The 19825-nt window shown below is 30.7% G+C and overlaps 3 protein-coding genes, 1 long non-coding RNA gene and 1 other non-coding gene across 5 annotated transcripts; 1 reads left to right on the plus strand and 4 right to left on the minus strand.

Annotated features, from left to right (window-relative positions):
* Positions 1–119: 119 nt before the first annotated feature.
* On the minus strand, positions 120–2219 carry LOC103860273 (probable protein S-acyltransferase 13). The gene is made up of 7 exons (XM_009137861.3): positions 1772–2219; positions 1320–1530; positions 1129–1220; positions 921–1050; positions 720–805; positions 559–624; positions 120–421 (listed from the first exon to the last, which is right to left on the minus strand). The coding sequence occupies exons 1-7, from the start codon at positions 1958–1960 to the stop codon at positions 290–292; spliced, it is 906 nt and encodes a 301-aa protein (XP_009136109.1). The 5' UTR covers positions 1961–2219; the 3' UTR covers positions 120–289.
* Positions 2220–2224: 5 nt separating this feature from the next.
* Positions 2225–4431, minus strand: LOC103860261 (methylsterol monooxygenase 1-3). The gene is made up of 5 exons (XM_009137852.3): positions 3623–4431; positions 3056–3378; positions 2793–2940; positions 2636–2668; positions 2225–2527 (listed from the first exon to the last, which is right to left on the minus strand). The coding sequence occupies exons 1-5, from the start codon at positions 3944–3946 to the stop codon at positions 2483–2485; spliced, it is 873 nt and encodes a 290-aa protein (XP_009136100.1). The 5' UTR covers positions 3947–4431; the 3' UTR covers positions 2225–2482.
* A 3961-nt stretch (positions 4432–8392) lies between these two features.
* On the minus strand, positions 8393–8465 carry TRNAK-CUU. Its single transcript has one exon. It is a non-coding gene; the product is annotated as a tRNA-Lys (tRNA).
* Positions 8466–8535: 70 nt separating this feature from the next.
* Positions 8536–10632, minus strand: LOC103860313 (methylsterol monooxygenase 1-2). The gene is made up of 5 exons (XM_009137904.3): positions 10177–10632; positions 9726–10048; positions 9176–9323; positions 9052–9084; positions 8536–8889 (listed from the first exon to the last, which is right to left on the minus strand). The coding sequence occupies exons 1-5, from the start codon at positions 10510–10512 to the stop codon at positions 8833–8835; spliced, it is 897 nt and encodes a 298-aa protein (XP_009136152.2). The 5' UTR covers positions 10513–10632; the 3' UTR covers positions 8536–8832.
* LOC117128275 lies at positions 9151–9706 on the plus strand. The gene is made up of 2 exons (XR_004451547.1): positions 9151–9346; positions 9396–9706. It is a non-coding gene; the product is annotated as an uncharacterized LOC117128275 (long non-coding RNA).
* Positions 10633–19825: the final 9193 nt, after the last annotated feature.

The raw sequence follows: 19825 nt of genomic DNA on the forward strand, positions 1-19825 counted from the left end.
AGAGAAGATAAACATTAGTGGTATCTTAATCAGTACGCAAAAACTTTAAACATCACTTATTTTGAGAATAATTGTTTGCACAACAAGAAAAATAATTTGATGAAATAGACTAGAAAGCGTTTTAAAATGAGCATAAAAACCAATTATGTATGGAGTGCAAAAAGTTCGAGTATTTTTTTTTACACGAAGAATCAAATTCCATAAAGCACTGATCTTTAATACACAAAGACATATCAATGATACATACACAAAAGCAGAAACCCATTTCCAAGAGTTTGAAGTTTTAATGTCATAGAGACTGAAGCGGCTCAGACTCTTCGGACCTGCTCGTGAAGTCTAACCCTCGAAGTGCTGGCATCCTCTTCATATCGTCTTGTGTGTACAATGGCACGAACCAATACAGTTTATCCTTTCCAAAAACCTGATCCAGCAAAACAAATAAACTTACTTTAAAAAAAGAAGCTTTGATTGTGTTTATGTCTAAGATTAGCAAAGGGAAACTTCTCCCATTAACTTCAAAGAATCTACCATAAAAGCATGTGAGATGAAGATAAAAACCTGTTCAAAGTTTTGCTTACGACCAAGGTTATACGGAGAGTTAGGAGCTGTATGTTTCTCATACGCCTGAGATCAAACACCATTACTTTAGTCAGTAAGTTTATTGCCATTAACCTTTAGTTCAGTTAACAGCAAACCCAAAAGTGAGAGTTTGTTTTTACCTCAATAGTTGTGGTGTTACGGATGACCAACATAATGTGCATGATTAGGAAGCCTAGGACACTTAGCGCAAATGTTATGTTCAATACTGGAAAAGCAAGAAAGGTAAGATTATGAATTAGACAAGAAAACACACAGACAAAAAATAAAGATATTGATATATATATATATATATATGTGTGTGTGTGTGTCTTTGAACTCACCAAATGCAACAAAAGTGGCTGCTAGGCTTCCTGGTGATACGGTGACATCACTGTCTCCATCGGTAAAGAATACGAGGAAAACTGGAAACAGTGATATTGCAACCACCGTTGTCTCAAGAAATGTGTAAAACTGCATTTTTTGACATAGCATTAGGCCAACACACAATGTCACTAGCAGAAGAGTTAATGTAAGTTCCTTTTGACATACCAAGAACAGGAGAAAAGACTTGTAGTTCTTTGCCCCAACACAATTCACAACCCAAACACAGTGATGGTCCATCTTTAGAATGCATCTTCCACCTAAAACCACAAGATGAAGCCTTTAGAATGCTCACCAACTAAATACACTATCTGGATCCAAGTTAAAAAAAGAGAGAATCACAGGTCAAAGAGACTTACAAACAGAACAATGGTGAGAACGAGGGGGTTTATACTGATTGCACTTCCGGCAGTATCTTACAATATGAGAGGAGGAATCTCCAACCGTAAGTGATGAGTACTCTTGGTTTCCGTCGCTTTTCTCTATGTCTAGCTCCGGTCTCCATCCAGGTGGAACACCACCAGGGTCCGTCACAACAACAGAGAAATAACTCCATAGTAACATTATAAGCTGCACAGTAACAAAACCAGCAAATAATCACCACAAAGGCACTCCTTCACTTCTTCTTTCTATCTCTTAAGAAGTCTCTTGAGTTATAAAATGTAAATAAATCTATAACAAGATACAATAAAGGTGACTACTTTATTGCTCTTTTCTTGGCTTATACACTATCTTTATCTAGCTAGGGTTACTTAAAGATCTCAAAAAGATTCAATTTTTTTGACCTGGAGGCGATGGGAGTTAATAATACCAGAAAGTGAAAGAGGGCTAAGACGAGGAGAGCTAGTAGTGAATCGAAACCACCGAGGAAGAGAGAAGGTCCGTAATTGGCGACGACGAGGGCGTAGTATGTGAATCCGATGATCCCGATTACGACTAGGATCATGATCGAGCCCAACGCGCGAAGTGCTGTGCAGTACTTGAACACGTTCCACGCCATTGCTCTCGACGAGGAGATTTCTAACTCGAAAGATTGAGAAATTTGAGTAGAGAATCGAGCTGGAAAAATTTTCTCTGGATTCCTTTCTTTCTTACACAAAAGTCATAATCTCTCTTTACTTTGGTTTTTCTGGGCAGACAATAGGCTTGTGAGGATTAAGACAGTAAAGTAATTTCATTACACGCATTGGTTTAAACTAAACCGGGTCTCCTGAATCACCCAAAAGCCATAACCAATCCGAATTATTTTATTTTATAAAAATAATAATAAGAAATTTACTCGTTTTATATTACTGATTTGTTACCCCAAATAGAGACAAGTCTCTCTTCATGAGAAGAAGTGAAGGCTCACATAATCTCATAGACCTATTTATAGATAACACCAACACAATCCCCTTAAACCTATATGGCTATATATATGTGATCATATACAATTATTTAAACTTATCAATAATAGGTTGAAACTTTCAACCCTCTTCGGATTTATTACTAATCAATTTCTTTTGACAAAAGGGCTTCATTACTAATCATATTTCCTTCCTCCCTTCTGATCGGCTTCCTCCTTAATCTACCATGTATCATCAAACAAACAAAATATTGATGATTAAGACCATATATATGAGGAGGCTTTATAAGAAACAAAGAGTAGAATCTGAGTTTGAGAAGAATATTATACCTGCTGAAGAAGCTTCTTATGGACTCGATAGCCCTAATGATAGAAAAATTTATATAAAAAAGAAAAAAACAAAACTTGTCATTGTGATCAAAGATTTATAGTTCGAATAAACTAAGGAACAAGAGTTTCCTTTACGTGAAATTTGATTTATACTCACTTTGTCAGTTCCATAGATATAGTCGCAATAAGTAAAAACTGAAGCAAAGTTGCTCTGGCTTTTTCCTCCAACGTAGTGATGATAATCATGATACTCAGCTCCACCATAGAATGGAACCAGTTTTGTCAGAGTCCATGGAAGATCATATCTGAAAACAAATAAAACAATTTCAAATGGTAACACGATTATTAAACCGTTATTATGATTTATTAGGAAGGTAATGTAAACGCAAAACAGAACTATGATTTGGATGTTCAGTTTACCCGCTGTGAGTTTCTATGGCCTCCATTTGACGTAAGCTTATCCATAACCAAAAGGTCATAATGTGGCCAGGTGCAATCGCTGGTCCAAGAAACGTCGGGATCCCAAGAAGCAAGACCTCGGCCCAATGTGCATACGGCGATGCATATCCGATTGGAGATGTGTACTCGTGATGGACTCGATGTATCTTCTCATAACCCCATTTGCAATGCAACCATCTATGGATCCAGTAGTTAGTGTAATCTTCTATCAAGAAGTAAACCACTAATTGTGCTACTATCTCCATTAGCGATGGTAATGGCAATCCACTTCGAATCCCAGTCATCTGTAATTAACTCACAGATATGTGTCTAGTACATTTCAAGATCACAAGGTTTTTTGCGTTTAAATGTTAAATTTGCAAATTTAAATAATTCTTAACACAAAATACTTTAAATAGGAAAATATTTTTTCTATATAAAATATTGGATTTCTCTTTTTAATTTTTCTAAAAAAAGACTCAAACGCTTACAAAGTTAATAACACGTTCACAAAAAATATATAAATTAAAAAAAAAATCAATAAGTAACCTGGATGGAAGGATAAGTAACGAATTGCAACGTGCCGACTACACGAAGGAACAGCTTCATAACCTCTTTATAACACAGAAACATATCAGACAACAAATACTTCACCTTCGGCTGAATCTTGAACCGCTCGAACCAGCCAGTCAATTCAACAAACACAAAAGGGAGAGGAGCGAGAGAAAAGACGAGAAAGAGTACTAAAATGGTGTGGCAATAGACATGGAAATCAGATTTGGTAGCTGAGTAATCGAACCAAACCGTCTCGAACCAAGTCAGGTTCCGTCCTAAAGCTACGGACGCGTCTTGGACGGTTGGGTAAGGGATCATACTTTGAGAGTTAGTCTGGACTTGTCTGTTTTATCACTTGTATGTATGTACTTTATAGCAATGTGTTGGAGTTGAGAAGTATATATATATATATAGACAGATATAAAAACAACTATTTATCTTATCGGTTGATCCGATCAGTCACCACAGTAAAAATACATTTAATATTACAGCATTGGATTTTTTTCTAGAGGACCATAACCGAAGTATATATAAGGATAGTAGAAAAGAGTTCGAAGTAGAGTAAGTATGAAACTAAACGAGGGTTTTGGACTCATTATCTAAGCAGAATCAAACTATAGTGACCTAATCTCTGCTATATCAGTTTCGATTTTCCCAAAATTAAAATCTTACTTTTGCCGTTGAGAAGTCCGCCAAATGTGGTCATCCTCTTTCTGTTTTTAGTAGAACACAAACAAGTATGGTCGCCTTCTGTTTTTGTTTTTTATTATTATTTCAGGGGTGCATTCACCTATTTTTCTCAACCGTTAAGGGGAAATGAACTAGAGCTTCCGTATTCGAAAATCTTGAAGAAGTGCCAGCGCGCAAGCAAATCCTAACCAATAAAATCTTATCTTTGTGTACTGTACACGTTAGGATTAGGGTTTAAACTGAAGGATTTTATTTTTAAGATTTTGGGGATAGAGTTACTTCAACGATATGCTTTCTTGTTTACTTATTGTCATGACATGTTATTAAGATACCGTATTTATTCTTGTGTAGGGTTTATGGTTATTTTAGTAGGGTTTATGTTTGGTTTAGAGGTTTGAGTTCAAAATATTTACTTAATTTTTCTAAACTTTGGAATGTGATTTAGGCTATTCCACAACTTTCACTTTCCTACATTTGCATGTCATGTGTAGAAAACTTTCTTATTTTTATACAGATGTTAAACTTTCATGTAAGTAAACAAGTATCCACCACAAACACGAAAACCAACCACGTCCTCCAGAATAATACACTTTCATCTCCACCCTACACACGGAAGGTGTTGTTGATCTACGCTACTTGGTGGTTGTGGCCCATAAAATTCAATAACTTTATTGCATTATACAACTATCACGTCATGATTGAGAATCTCCTTCCAAAGTTGCGCCCATCAATGATGTACACCATATTTCTGCCATAATCGTTTCTTTACAATCCACATGTTTTTTGGCTGACACAATATTGTCGGCCAATTGGCCCACAGGAACCACCAACCCAACTGATCGATTAAGACATCTAATTTAAAAGGATCTTTAGCTCTTTTTGAAATTAGACGGAGTCTTTTCATATATCTGAGATATTCTCAGATTAATAAAAAAACTGATCTAAGAGAATCTTTAACTCATTGTATTTTCATATCATAATATTATAGTAAAAGAAAATGTACTCCAACCCATCTCGATGTTTTTTTCTAAAAAATATAAATTATTATTTATTTTGTAAATGTAGATTGCTATTTTTCATCTATCAATAAGAGAAAATACTAGCATTTATCCATTATAAAGTCATACTTTTTATTTACAAAATAGTATATATATAATTATATCCAAATTTTTTTTTTTTAAAAGAATACAGTTTTTTATAAAAATAAAATAACACTTATATTTGTTTAATAGTGTTCTAGAGAAACTTTAGTTTAAACTATATCATAATTTTATGAAAATATTGCAAAACTTATAATTAATTGGGTTAATTTCAACTTTCATAAATAAAAATTACTAGCTATGATATAAAATTAGAATATATTAAAGAATATTCTTTTAAGGATAAAATATATTAATATATTGGCGAGAAAAAATATATTTTAAAGTTCTTCTATTTTAAAAGAAAATAGGAGAATAGATTAGAGATGGTTTAAAAGTGTACTAGATTTTGATATGCCCTTTCAAATGCAGAATTAACTGTCATAATAAATATTATTACGTAACAAAAATATAAAACAATAATTTATATAAATTTAAGTTCTTATATAATCATAAAATGATATGTACTATACATTATGATTATTTTTAGGTGGACTAAAATTTAGAAAATTTGAATTATTCAAACCCATTATAAATTACTTGTTTATTTGAAATGTTTTGTATTTTATTTTAATAATTTAAATTAAAATCAGATAATTCTTTTACAGTCTCTTTAACAAATTTCTAAAAAAGTTTATAATATAAATTATGTTAATATTTGGCTCAATCTGTTTCGTACTTTTCGAAATCATGAACATACTCTTTAAAAAACTAATTATCAAATTGATTAATAGTGTACAAAAGAATATCTTCAATTCTTTCCTTAATAAAAGTTACGAAATATCCTAATATGACTAAAATATATATGACAATTAATGATTATAAATAATACATATTTGATAACAATTTTTGTATCATCTTTCTTTTTTGTATAAATTTATATTATTAAAAGAAATTAAACAATCACATAACAAATATAATAAAAAATTCTTATATGTTATATTTGAAATTTTGTAAAATGACTATACAATACTAATAATGGTAACAGTTCCACACCGAAAATTTTGTGATCAATGGTTTAACTTTTTTTTGTTCAAACAAGGAAGATTCAAATGATCATAAATCGTATGAATAATTAGTCTCATTAAACATATTCATATTATATATATATATATATATTAATAACATTTAAATTAAATTATATACTATATAAAATAATTAAATATTTTAATTTCAAAATTTGCATTGAAAAATTACTGGGATCTTAATATATTTTAATTTTGAAATTTGTATTGATAAATCTCACTTTAAATTTTTGTGAATAAGGGTTTAAATTTTTGTTACAGCAAATATAATTTTTTTAATAAAATCATATGAATAGGAAGTGTCAATAACCAATATTTATATTAAAATATATATTATATATGTGTCAATATCACTAAATTTTAATTATATACCAGATAAAGTAAATAGAATGATTGTTTTGATTTATTTACCAAAAACTTGATTGCAAATAAACAAAATTATTGATTTTAATTTATGTGCTTACTCTAATGTATATACTTTTATGTATATAAATTATTTTTAAATAAGTGATTTCTAATATGTTATTTGATAATGACAATCTCAGAAATACACTTCTTCAAATTGAAGTAATTTTTAATATATGAAGCATTATATATATATATATATATATATATATATATATACATTATTTGATTCCGAGTAAACATTTTAGTCTTGATTTTTATTCTTAAAAATCTTTTAATAAAATATCATGACAAGATTCCAATCATCTCTTTTTGAGTTTGTTCAAAGAATGAGAGATTTGATCATTCGTCTTATATTTGTTTCTTCCTAATATCATATCTAGCTATTATAATTGTAATAATGAGAGATTTGAGCTATTTATTATAATTTTCTGGTTTATCATTTAATAAATTAAACAGTTCTTAGTTTATACATAGTTATATATACTAAAATGATAAAATATTATATATACATTTAACAATATGTTCTTAAGTAACTAAACCTCAAAAGCGTATATTAATAAAACAAGTAATTTGTTTTGTTATTTTACAATTAGATGATTTTTAGACCGAAATGGTGAATATATACTAGACAAACATCTATATTTTGAGTCTACACTTATATTCTATAACAACATGATATATTAGATTTGAACACTAACCTGTGAATAGAGTTTGCCGATAATTTCTTCAAAATTTAATTTTTAGCTATGTATATGGAGTGGAACTAATTTTACAGATGTCAATTTTTTAAATTGACACTTATGTAATTTACTGAATTCATTGAGGAAGGTTAAAAAAACTCATATTAGTAACACAGAAACGAGAATGAAAGCATAATTTTATAGACGTAGAAAATAAAAATCGCTTATGGAGAGCCAATAGTAAACAAATCGAGAGAAGAAAACTTAATTTTTTTATCATTTTATAATCGATGTTGTCTATCTGATTCGGGTTATTTGTGTAAGTTGCAAGACTTAATTTCCTTTTGTGCATATGAACTTTTAAAAATAGTTAAAATGAACTGTAATACATTAATTATTTAACAACAATGATATATTTTAGAGATTAAATATTTGTATTTGTTATTGCAAAATGTTAAAATTATCTAATAAACATACATTAATATAAAAAACTCTTCTGTGCATGCGCTGAGTTATCATATACTGATATTCGTACAAAGCCGGCGTAAATGTCCATCTAAAATGAATTTACATCCTACATTTACTCCCAAATATATTAAAAAATTATTCGCACACACGGTGGGGCTCGACATCTGGTATTTAGATGTTTGTACAAAGATTGGCTTAAATGTCCATCTAAAACGACTTTATACATTTACTCCCGAATAATATCCTACATTTACTCCCCACATAAATTTAAAAATTACACGCCCACCGTGGGGCTCGAACATTTACTCCCAAATAATATCCTACATTTACTCCCAAATAAATTTAAAAATCATACGCCCACCGTGGGGCTCGAACCCACGACCACAAGGTTAAGAGCCTTGCGCTCTACCAACTGAGCTAGACGGGCTTGGTTGGTACTTATGACTATATATCATTGATTTCGTAAACCTTTAGATTTTAAACAAACAAAAGGGGAATTGACAAGTTTGCAAGCAAACTAAGTTTCGACTTGTAACTCTTACCAAACAAACTCATATGCCTTCAACTAAAAGAGTCAGAATCTCGCACAAAAAAAGTAACAATTTTGATCGAGAGAAGCGAACACATTTTGAAGATGCACAACCATGTCCATGTAACACAGGACAGAGCAGAAAAGAGAAGAAAACTAAACTACTCTGTCTTTTGTGAGTCTTGACTTGATTAGATTAGCAGATTGCTTATAACTTATCTTATGATAAGTAAACTCAAACCTCCCTGAGGAGCTTTACGTTTTACTAATCTAACTTATCTCCTCCATCCTGCATGTTGCTCTTCTTGGACTCCTGCTTGATCTGCAACTCATAAAGATATAACCACTAAGTAATGGAGTCTATGCAAGTAAAGTATTCAAGAAACATATCATCAATATGATGTTTTGTTCACAATTGTATAGCTATAACTTTGGTTCTGACAAGAGATACATATACTGCTAATTGTGGGAGTATTTGTTTTACCTGCTGAAGAAGCTTCTTTTGGAATCGGTAACCCTGATGAAAAGTATTAACATATTGTCAATGATTTCATCCAGAACTACTAAATCAGAAAGGAACTAAAGTTTCAAAAAAAAAAAAAACTCACTTTGTCAGTTCCATAGATGTAATCGCAGTAAGTGAAAACTGAAGCAAAGTTGCTTTGGCTTTGTCCTCCAACGTAATGATGGTAATCATGATACTCAGCTCCACCATAGAATGGAATGAATTTCGTCAGTGTCCATGGAAAATCATATCTGTAAAACAAAACAAAAAACAAGTCAACCCATATTGCACAACTACTTATTTGCTTTTAGATAGTCATCAAGAGAGAACAGCTTATCATTTGAAAGATGTTTGCATGCTCAACCAATAGAAAATGCTCACCAAAAAGGCTAATATCTAAAACAATCCTCAAAATCTAAAAGGGACTAGAAAGTATCAGAAAAAGGCTAGTGCTTTACCTCATCCCCACAAAAAAGAAAGGTAAACCACTATTGAAAGAGTCCCACATAGCCCATTATAAAGTAGAACTTTCATAGATATACTAACAAAAGAAAGCTGAAACCTTTGGTAAAAGAAAAAAAAAACAATTCAAAATTTGTTACGATGCAATCCAAAGTAAAAACAATGGATCTACCATTACCCAATTTCCTTACCCGCTGTGAGTCTCAATGGCTTCAATCTGGCGCAAAGCAATCCACAACCAGAAGGTAATCATGTGTCCAGGAGCAATAGCAGGTCCAAGAAACGTCGGAACCCCAAGAAGCAAAACCTCAGCCCAATGCGCATAAGGCGCAGCGTACCCTATAGGAGCAGTGTACTCATGATGGATATGATGAATCTTCTCGTAACCCCACTTGCTATGAAAGAATCTATGAACCCAATAGTTCGTATAGTCCTCCACCAAGAAGTAAACCACTAACTGCGCCGCAATCTCCCCAAACGACGGTAACGGCAACCCACTCCTAATCTCAATCATCTGTTCCCAATTACACATTCATCAGACCAAATCTCGAACACCCACCAGCCAAAGATCGAAACTTTATTACCCACGAGCCAAAGGTCGAAACTTTATTACCCACGAGCCAAAGGTCGAAACTTTATTACCTGGATTGAAGGGTAGGACACGAGCTGCAAAGGGCCGACAACGAGGATGAACATCTTCATTACATCTCTGTAGCAGCGGAACATGTCGGAGAAGGAGTTCTTGACCTTGGGCTGAATCTTGTACCGATCGAACCAGCCCGAGGCGGATCGCGCCAATTCGACGAAGACGAGAGGGAGAGGGACGAGGGAGAAGATGAGGAAGAGGAAGAGGATGTTGTGGCAGTATAGGTAGTAATCTGACTTCGTGGCGGAGTAATCGAACCAGAGAGTCTCGAGTGTCGTGAGGTTTCGGCCTAACGCCAGAGAGGCCTCTTCGATCGTTGCGTAAGGGATCATTGTTCCGGGTGACGGAGAAGGCGAGATGGTGGTCGTTGACGTGGGAGATCCAGAGAGAAGAGAGTGGAGCGATGAGAGAAAGAGAGTGTCGTTGTTAGCTGGATTTTGTCTGTTATATTTTTTATATTTTTGTTATATACTGACTTGGCGAATATTCGTGGTGATGACGTGGCGTAACAGTTCACCAACCAAGTGTGATGTCACGTGACATGCACTACTACTATGTTTTCTATTGAACCGGATTAAATCAAAATCACCAACTTCTCTCGAGTCTATCCGACTGTTTAAGAGTTTGTGGCATGTAAGGAATCGATCTAATGACACCATCCTACTATATAAAAGGGACTAAATTCAAAGCTTTTGAGACTATCCACCTCAGCCAAAATATTCTCATCCAAAAAGAATTAGAAATAAATGTCATTTATAAGATAATTAACTAACATACAACTTTTGATATTTCTAGAAATTTCAAATTTGTAACTACTAATTTATTAATAGAATCATATATCTATATTGAATTATATTCTATTTTTAATCGTTAAACTTTAAGGGTAAATAAATTATTAATTTATAATATATATAGTTTATAACTTTATATTGTAGTTATAAATAAAGAGAAAATAATCGGGAAAGGTGAAGAAGCTCATGTAAAATTATGTAATTAAAATGGTAAAATGGTGAGTATGATGACGTGAATCTAAGAAAATTTGTTGTATAAATTATGGTGCTTTCTTCGTCCACTATAATGATTTAAAATAAAATACATATTCACATAAATAAGTCAATATTTGTTGTTTTTTTGGTAAGATGCTAAGATTATCAATTTTTGAAAGGTTACACTATTGTTTTTAAACAACTTATTACAGCAAGGAAACAAAAACAACCAACAACAACTCAAGGTAAAAAAAAGCCTTAAGGAAGTCTTATACAAGAAAGATAAAAAGAGGTAGAGAAGAAGAGAAAGAAGAACTTGCCGGGTAAGAGAGGAGACAGTCACGCATCATACGGTCGAGAGAGACAAGGATGACTGATGAAGGTGAGGAAACAGCTGTGAACACACGAGCATTACGCTCTTTCCACAGCAGGTAGATGGCTGACTGAAAGTAGAGCTTGATGACTGGAGTAGCATGCGTAGGTTGTAACAGAGTGTAGATCAGCCGGAGAAGAAATCCAAACTTCAGCAGCAAATCTAAACTTGTGCCAATATTTGTTGTTGATAGTGTCTATATTCTTTTCTAACATTAGTATCTATATTTTTTAGTAAACTGATCCAAAGAGATTAATTTGTGGAGCTAACCAAATGGGGATTATAGTATTTACTTTGAAAAAAGTAATAGGTTGAATGATAGATGACGTGCGTGCTTTTTCATATGAAAATCTGCACATATATTAAAATCATAAGATTTGAATCATAGAGAAAATATAGTGTATATGACTGAAGTTGGTCCATTCTGAAACTAAAGATGGCTAAAATTCTTCTTTGTCAAAATGCATAGATGTGAATCTTATATGAATAGAGTTTTTCATTGCTTATAACAGTGTAATAAACTCCGTGTGTAAAGGAGAAAAAATGTTATATAAGTGAAAACAAAAATTGTGATTTTTTTTCTTGTGCCTATAGGCTCTTCGCAATTTGAAGAAGAAAGAACATATTGTGTGAAAATCTTTGGCTCGGTCAAATTTTATCCAGTTGTTTATAAAACTGTTGTTATCTGATTCATGTAATTTTTCAGTGTTGATTTAAAAGCCCAAAAAACCCATCTATACTGACTTTTTGATATTTTTTTCTGTGATTTGAATTTAAAAAGGGATAAAACTTTCGATAAGTTATGTAAACTCAGAACAAGTATTTAGCTTCTGAAAACATTTACATGTTTCAAACTTATAATATATACATATATAATGTTTAAAATTATGCATATAAAACCTGTGTAAAATGTGCCTGAATATGTTTCTCTTCTTTAATGTGTTAATCGTACTATATATAACATTATTTTAAAATATCAAAAAGTTTATATCACATACAAAAAACCATCAATAAAAAATATAATTCTTCATCTACAATAAGAAAAATGAAAAATTATAAACATATAAATTTAAGTTAAGAAAAAATAACATTGAAAAAATAAGAAGTTAATGTAAAATAAAAAAACCGACAAATTATATTATAAATAAAATAAATTTATAAGACACAATCCGCGCGAAGCGCGGAAAAAATCTCTAGTATTTTATAATAACGCTATTGCATGCGTTGAACAAGTTAGAAGTTAGAACATTCTCTACAAATCTCATTTAGTCATTAATCATAGGGCAATTGTCAATAATAGCACCTTTTGAAGTTTATGTCTCAAAAATAGCACTAGAAGGAGAAAGTCACAAAAATGACATTCATTAAAGGATAAAATATCCATAATACCCTTGGTTTAAAATTAAATAAGCAAACAAAAATAATTAAAAATAAATAAAATAAAAATAAAAAAATGAAAAAAAGAATTTTTTTTTTATAGTTTCAGATTATATGTTTTCAGATTCGAAATTTTTATAATTTTTTTTTTCAAATTTTTTTTTTCAAATTTTTTTTTATTTTTTTTTCAAATTTTTTTTTTATAATTTAAAAATACTTTTTGAAACTGTTTTTAAAATTTTTATTTTTTATTTTAGAATTTATTTTTTATAAAATTTTAAACCCTAATTCCAAAACCCCACCCCTTAACTCTAAACCCTAAGGTTTGGATTAATTAACCCAAGGGGTATAAGTGTATATTACCTCTTTAATGAAACCTATTTTTGTGACTTTCAGTGTATGACTGGTGACCATTCGGGAAACAAGAGGAACACATAAAAAAGGAATGTTCGGGAATAAAATAGCAGGAATGAAAAGGAATGATTGTTCCTTATCAATTTTATCAAGGAACAATTTTGTTTTTTAATTCTCTACAAAAAAAGGAATGAAAGGGAATGAGAGAGAATTATTATTCCTTTTGAATGGTGATTTTTTTTAGGAACGTTAAGGAATGCATTATTCCTCGCCGTTCCCTGGTCACCATTCATACCCTTAGCCTTGAGTGCTACTTTGGGAACAAAAACTTGGTTTAGTGCTATTTTAGTCTTTTTCTCTTAATCATATGCTTTCATCATACAGTATAGTTCAATGTTCATTAAGGTGTGCATTTTGTGCTATACAAAATCAATTCTCCTGACCAAAAAACTGTTTGTGTCTCCACAATATTATTGTTAGCAAAAAGTTACTTTCAGAATTTTTCATATAATACAAAAACAGTAGTTTGTTAAAGATATACACATCACTGCAACACTGACATGGACACAATCCATTATATGTACTTGTTCTCAAGTTGATCCCTGATGAGTTTAAATGTATATTGCACACAATTTACAATCAAGATTTTCTTTTACTTTTGTGCAGTGTCCCTTCTTACATTAGGCCTATTAATTTATATGCAATTGATCACATGTATGATCCATGATTACTGTCTAACTAAACATAATGATCTTATCCCATGATATGCATGATCACGAACATCGATTAGAAATTGGACTTGAATCCACAATATCAACTCCAGGCCTTTTGGTTAGTCGTCTGTGCCAGCAACGTTTTTCTGTTAAGAGCACTAGCTTTTAGTGTATATATATTGTTTAGGCTAAGCTTAACTAAAAGAAATATAATGAAGAGAACTGTCAGATTATTCTTTCCTCTTGGAAAAGGTCCAAAACTCCAAATGACCGAAATAATTGCTTTGTAAATTAGGTTTAAACAAAATTAGTTAAGTGTTGATTATTTGATCTGTGGACATTTTCGTATTTGTCTCGACTTCGAAACAGAAAGGCCTAATTAAAGCAATATACATGAAAGGAGAAACCCTACTAAAGCCCATTCTAAAACTCGACCTATTTTAAGGATATAGTAATAATGAATCGTTGATTTAGCCCAAGAACGATGAAGTCATCAGTCTTAACCAAACAATATGGTCTATGAACGAAGTATATATATGAACGTGATTAAGTGAAAACTAGAAAGTTAGAGGAGAAAAGAACTTTAAGTTTATCATTTTCTTATCTAACAGAGAATTTTTACATATCTTCTTGTTTGTTTCTAGCTAACTTGGACCTCAATATTTTTTACATAAATCCATTTTTGTGATACTCTTATCTAATAATACAACCATTTGCAGCTTAATAGTGATATTTTATTCACTTAATTTCCCTTTTTCTTAAGACATGTGTTTTTTGTTCAACGTCTAAAGTTTTCTTATGGTCACGGGGGTCGTATAATTCAAGAATAATAGTGTTTAAAGTTGACATGCCTAAAAGTAGAGGACACCAAACAGCCTCTTCTTGTTTTTGTTAGATTGTCTTTCTCTAATTCTTTCATACAATTTATTGTATATACATTATAAAGAAACTCTACTTTGTACTTACTCAAAACCATTAATCATTATTTTTAACCAATTCACGGATATGGTATTGACATCGACTACTTAACTTTTCTGGACATGGACCTATGTATTTCTTATGACAATAGTAAAATATTATGTGCATAACAAAACTTTGAAATAAACAGAGTCAGTTATTCAATGATATAAATCGTTAATATAATTATAAATTGTATTACATCACCAAACGTGACGTTACATTTAAAATTCTAAAGTCACAAGTTAAGCCACGAAATTAAAGTATATTTAAATGTAACACAAACGTTGCTGTGATTTGTAACCTTGTGCTACACGGTGGAAACTGAAAAAAAAAAAAACAAGTGCGCTACGCGTGAACGTGAGTGCGTTTGGAGTAAGAGATGTGACCCAAACGCGCCTCTTTATCAGGCTTAAGAGTCGACGACACCATTGATAACACGCGTAAAAGTTCTTAAAACAATGAGAAAGTTGAAAGCAAACCTCGGACAAATATTAGCCATACAAGACTAATGTTATTCTTGACATTAATCAAATCTATTTCATTTTATTTTTTTTGGTCTAAACAATCTTATTAATTTTAGTGTATGAGTTTAGTATTATATCCGTTAATCAGTAGTATACTTTCATAAAAATACATGAGAATTGAGTCTCTCTGTATATGCATATTTATCACTTCACTGCAAAAAAAAAAAATATTTATCACCTTTGGTTTTTAGGGTTTGGTTTCACGAAATTTCGGTTTCTCGTTTTATTGACTAACGTGTCATATCACTACTATATAAAAGGAATTAAATTGAAAGTTCCTAAGCTATGCCACCTAGGATAAAATATTCCTACCCAATCATTTTGACATGTCAACACCTTTATTCAATATTGGGCCAAAATATGAATAGTATTTGCTTGATCATTTAATTAATTTTTTTCCTTTATGAGCCCATTTTAAATCCAATTGTAACTACTCACCTTCTTTTCCCATTTTAGTCAACTTCAACCCTTCTTTTCGACAAGTTTACGCCGTTTCGAATCTCCGGCTTAACACCAGCCATCTCCTCCTCTACTTAAATTGATCTTCTTCAATACTAAACTACGTGATCCATCAATATTTTCTTCGACTTTTCAACCATGACAATTACCCCTTCAATTTTCCTCCTCAGTCTATATAATTTCATTATGCTTCGCAACCTATTTCATAGACCAGGAAAACTAAACCACCGCATCTATGGCGTCAAACTCCTCAAAATCAACGGGCGTGGGTCAAGCAGCTGTTTTATTCGATTTTGGATAAGACGAAGCAACTCTACCAATGAGCTTACTTGGGTTACAGGCTTTCCAGATCAGCTTCGTCTCATCATTTGAACAAATATTGATGGATCACGTAGTTTTACATGTCATTCTCTGCCTATTAGTGTGGCTTTAAACCTACAGGTCGAGATTATTTTAAAATTACAGGCCGTTTTTTTCAAAAAAAAAAGTTTGTATTTATTTTCAAAATACCGATGTCTTTGTGTTTTTAGATTACAGATCATGTTTCCTCTGCTTATTAGTGCTGGTTTTGAAATTACAGGTCATGTTTGCATTTAAATTACAAATAGTACTTGGTCTGCATATTAGTATTTGTTTTAAAATTAAACATTAGGTCGTCCATCTTGGTTTACCAAAAAAATTTCTGTTTACCAATTATTGTACGTGTTGTTTCAAATATCTGATATTTTTATTTTTAGATTACATGTCGTGTTAGCTCTGTCTATTAGCGTATGTTTATAAATGAAAACATTATGACGTGTGTTTTAAAATTTTAGGTATCGAGTAGAAATATAGCTCTACAGCAATGTTGACAGTTGACACGGCTACTGTTGTCGTGCTTGGTGTCACGGGTAAAGAGCTGACGGGAAGACAAGCTTCCGAATTAATGGATGCCTACTTGGAAGGATCCTATTCTCCCACAGCGTTCACCTCCCTAACCATTTAAACTCACTCACATTATGTTTTATATTCCTAGGCTAATGGATACATGGGTGATGAGCATGAGGTCCCAGTCCCACAATGTATGGTGGATACAATTGGCCAGACACACAAATTCAGGATCTGACTAGCTACAACTTCATTGCAAAAGACAGACCATCAGTCACTAAGGTTGTATACGCTGCAGACCTTCCGTCTTCCAAATCAGTAATTGACAATCCAATAAACGAAGGGGATGGATACAACAGCTTTGCAACTATATAAGTCGTGAGCTCCAAATGAGGTAGAAAAGAGGTCTGCTGAGACAAGTACACTTACCAAAGACACTAACGAAGAGAAGGAAGCCAATTGTTCCAAGCGTATCACCTAATTGCTCCAACTCTCCACCTACACATTCCATGTCTGCCTAAGACCACCATTTCACCATCAGTTCTTTATGGCTTTTAAAGTTGTCTACTGTCCTCCGCTCTTTTTTTTAATGTTTATTTTCCCTCTTCTGTTGTGCTCCAAATCTTCATTACACAAACATTATAGTTAAATTAAGTTGTTAAAATTAGTCTTCCAATAAATTCTTGAACGTTGTTTTATGGTCCACATAATATACAATATACAATAGAACTAATTGGTTAAATATAAAATCATAGTTGGTTTCTATTTTAGTTGTATTTTTGAAATCTTAATTTATATTATTAAGTATTAAATATAAATATTTAATTTCAACGGAGTTAGGCATAGACAACATAAAGACAACATAAATATTCTAAGCAAATAGTAAAACGTAGCAAGGCAAAAGGAAAAGAAGTTGTAACTAAGTTACATTCAACATAACCAAAATTAACAAACTACAAAAAAAGTAGCACTCGCTTCAAATACCATCAGTAAAATTTTACTTCAATAAAATTAGGGTTAATTTGTGGAATAACCAAAAAAATTAGTTTTCTAGAGAGAGAGTAGAGAGAGATAGGAAGAGAGAGGAAAAGAAGGGGAGAGTGATACAATTAGTTAGTGAAAATAATTTTTTTTTGGTTATTGAATATAATTTCTGATAAAATTATTCAAAACCTTAGAGTGAAATTAGGAAAAAGAAAAATAGAATATAAAAATATTAGAGTCTATTTGTTAAATAACAAAAAAATGAAAATTAAATTTTTTAAAAAACGGTAGAGAGAAATAGAAAGAGAAAATACGTAGGAGAGAAGAGTCGATTTAGATGGTTAATGATTTTTTTTTTTATCATGCTTAATTTTTCAAAATATTACACTGTCATACAAACTCAGAAATAAACTATATTCTTTGATCTTTATTGTGTTAGTTACTACTCATTTTATGTAATGAAAATTATAAACTTATTATATAATAAAACAGAAATAAAATATAACAAAATATTTTCTATCTTTAAAGCAAAAAATAAATAGGAAATTATCTAAAGAAATATTTAATCAAAACTGATTAAAAATAATATAACTACTAAATACTTTAGAATATTAATAAGTAAAAAGCACAGAAAAAAGTTTGTACTACTAACTTCCTAAAATTTGAGTATATAATGCTTATTTATTACAAAAACAAAATGAGTGTTCTATTTATTGTCAATGAAAAAAAAATATATTTTAAAATTGAAAACTCTGAAGTTAAAATTAAAAACAAAATTTACCATAAAAAATACAATATGTATCGCCATCTTTTTACATCATAATTTATAGTTTTATGGGCTTTTGTGAAACAAATTCATATTTTCAATATATTTTTTATAAAATATATACAATCATATAATCCGCGCGTAGCGCGGACACGAACCTAGTTTCTACGAATCCAAGAGTTTTGTTTCCTGTATAAACACTTTGGAATTGTGAAAAGGTAAGAGACTCCGAACTCCGAAGTTAATCTTCAAAACGATGCAGTGACAAAACTGTAGTATTACTTTTAACGCCTTTTATTAAAGATAATTTAAATGTTTTGGGCTTCATAAATTCTATCATCTTTTAGTAATAGTTTTGCTACAGTTTTCTTGAATACAATACAACCATTATATAAGCATTTCCACATTATTAATAAAATAATACGTAAGGTATCATCCCCTATATAGTATTTGAGAAGCATTGTAATATTTTTTTGTAGCTACGTGTCATCACTATAATGATTTTTAGAATCTTTAGAGAAATAGGTTGGTCCATCTAAATATATAATAAACTTTTTATTAAACTACAATAAATACATTATTAATGTGCTTTATTATTTCCTTAAATAAGATTACGGAATTACCTAATGTTGCTAAAGTATATATGACAATTAATGATTTTGAATAATAAAGATTTGATAAAAATAATTATGTATTATAATTATATTTGCTTAATTTTAAGATATTAAAATAAATTAAACAATCATAGTAACCATATAATAAAAATTAAAAAATTATTTATATATTATATTTTAAATTTTTAAAAACGAGTATAAATTACTAAAACTGTTAAAAGTTTCACATTCAAATTTTGTGATCTATGATTTAAAACTTTTGTTATGACATGATACAAATAATTAAAAAAATAATATAAGTTAAAAGTCTCATTTAATAAGTATCAAAAATAAAAGATATATAAATATATGTATCATTTTAAATTAAACTATATGCTATATAAAAATACATAAATATCTTAATTTTGAAATTTACTTTGAACATTTTTTTGATAAAAAATTTGAAAAAAATATTGACAACTTAATTTTTTAAAATATTATAAATTACTTAAACCATTAATCCCAAAGTGAAAATTTTGTTATCACTAATTTAGAATTTTTGGTATATTAAAAATATGAGCAAAAAGCATCCTTTAATAAATATTAATATTAAAATAGATCATATATATGTTACTATCATTTAAGTTTAATTATATATCATATCAAATATAAAAAAATATTTTTTGATC

Source organism: Brassica rapa, chromosome A01 (assembly GCF_000309985.2).
Source record: "Brassica rapa cultivar Chiifu-401-42 chromosome A01, CAAS_Brap_v3.01, whole genome shotgun sequence".
Taxonomy (NCBI): Eukaryota; Viridiplantae; Streptophyta; class Magnoliopsida; order Brassicales; family Brassicaceae; genus Brassica; species Brassica rapa.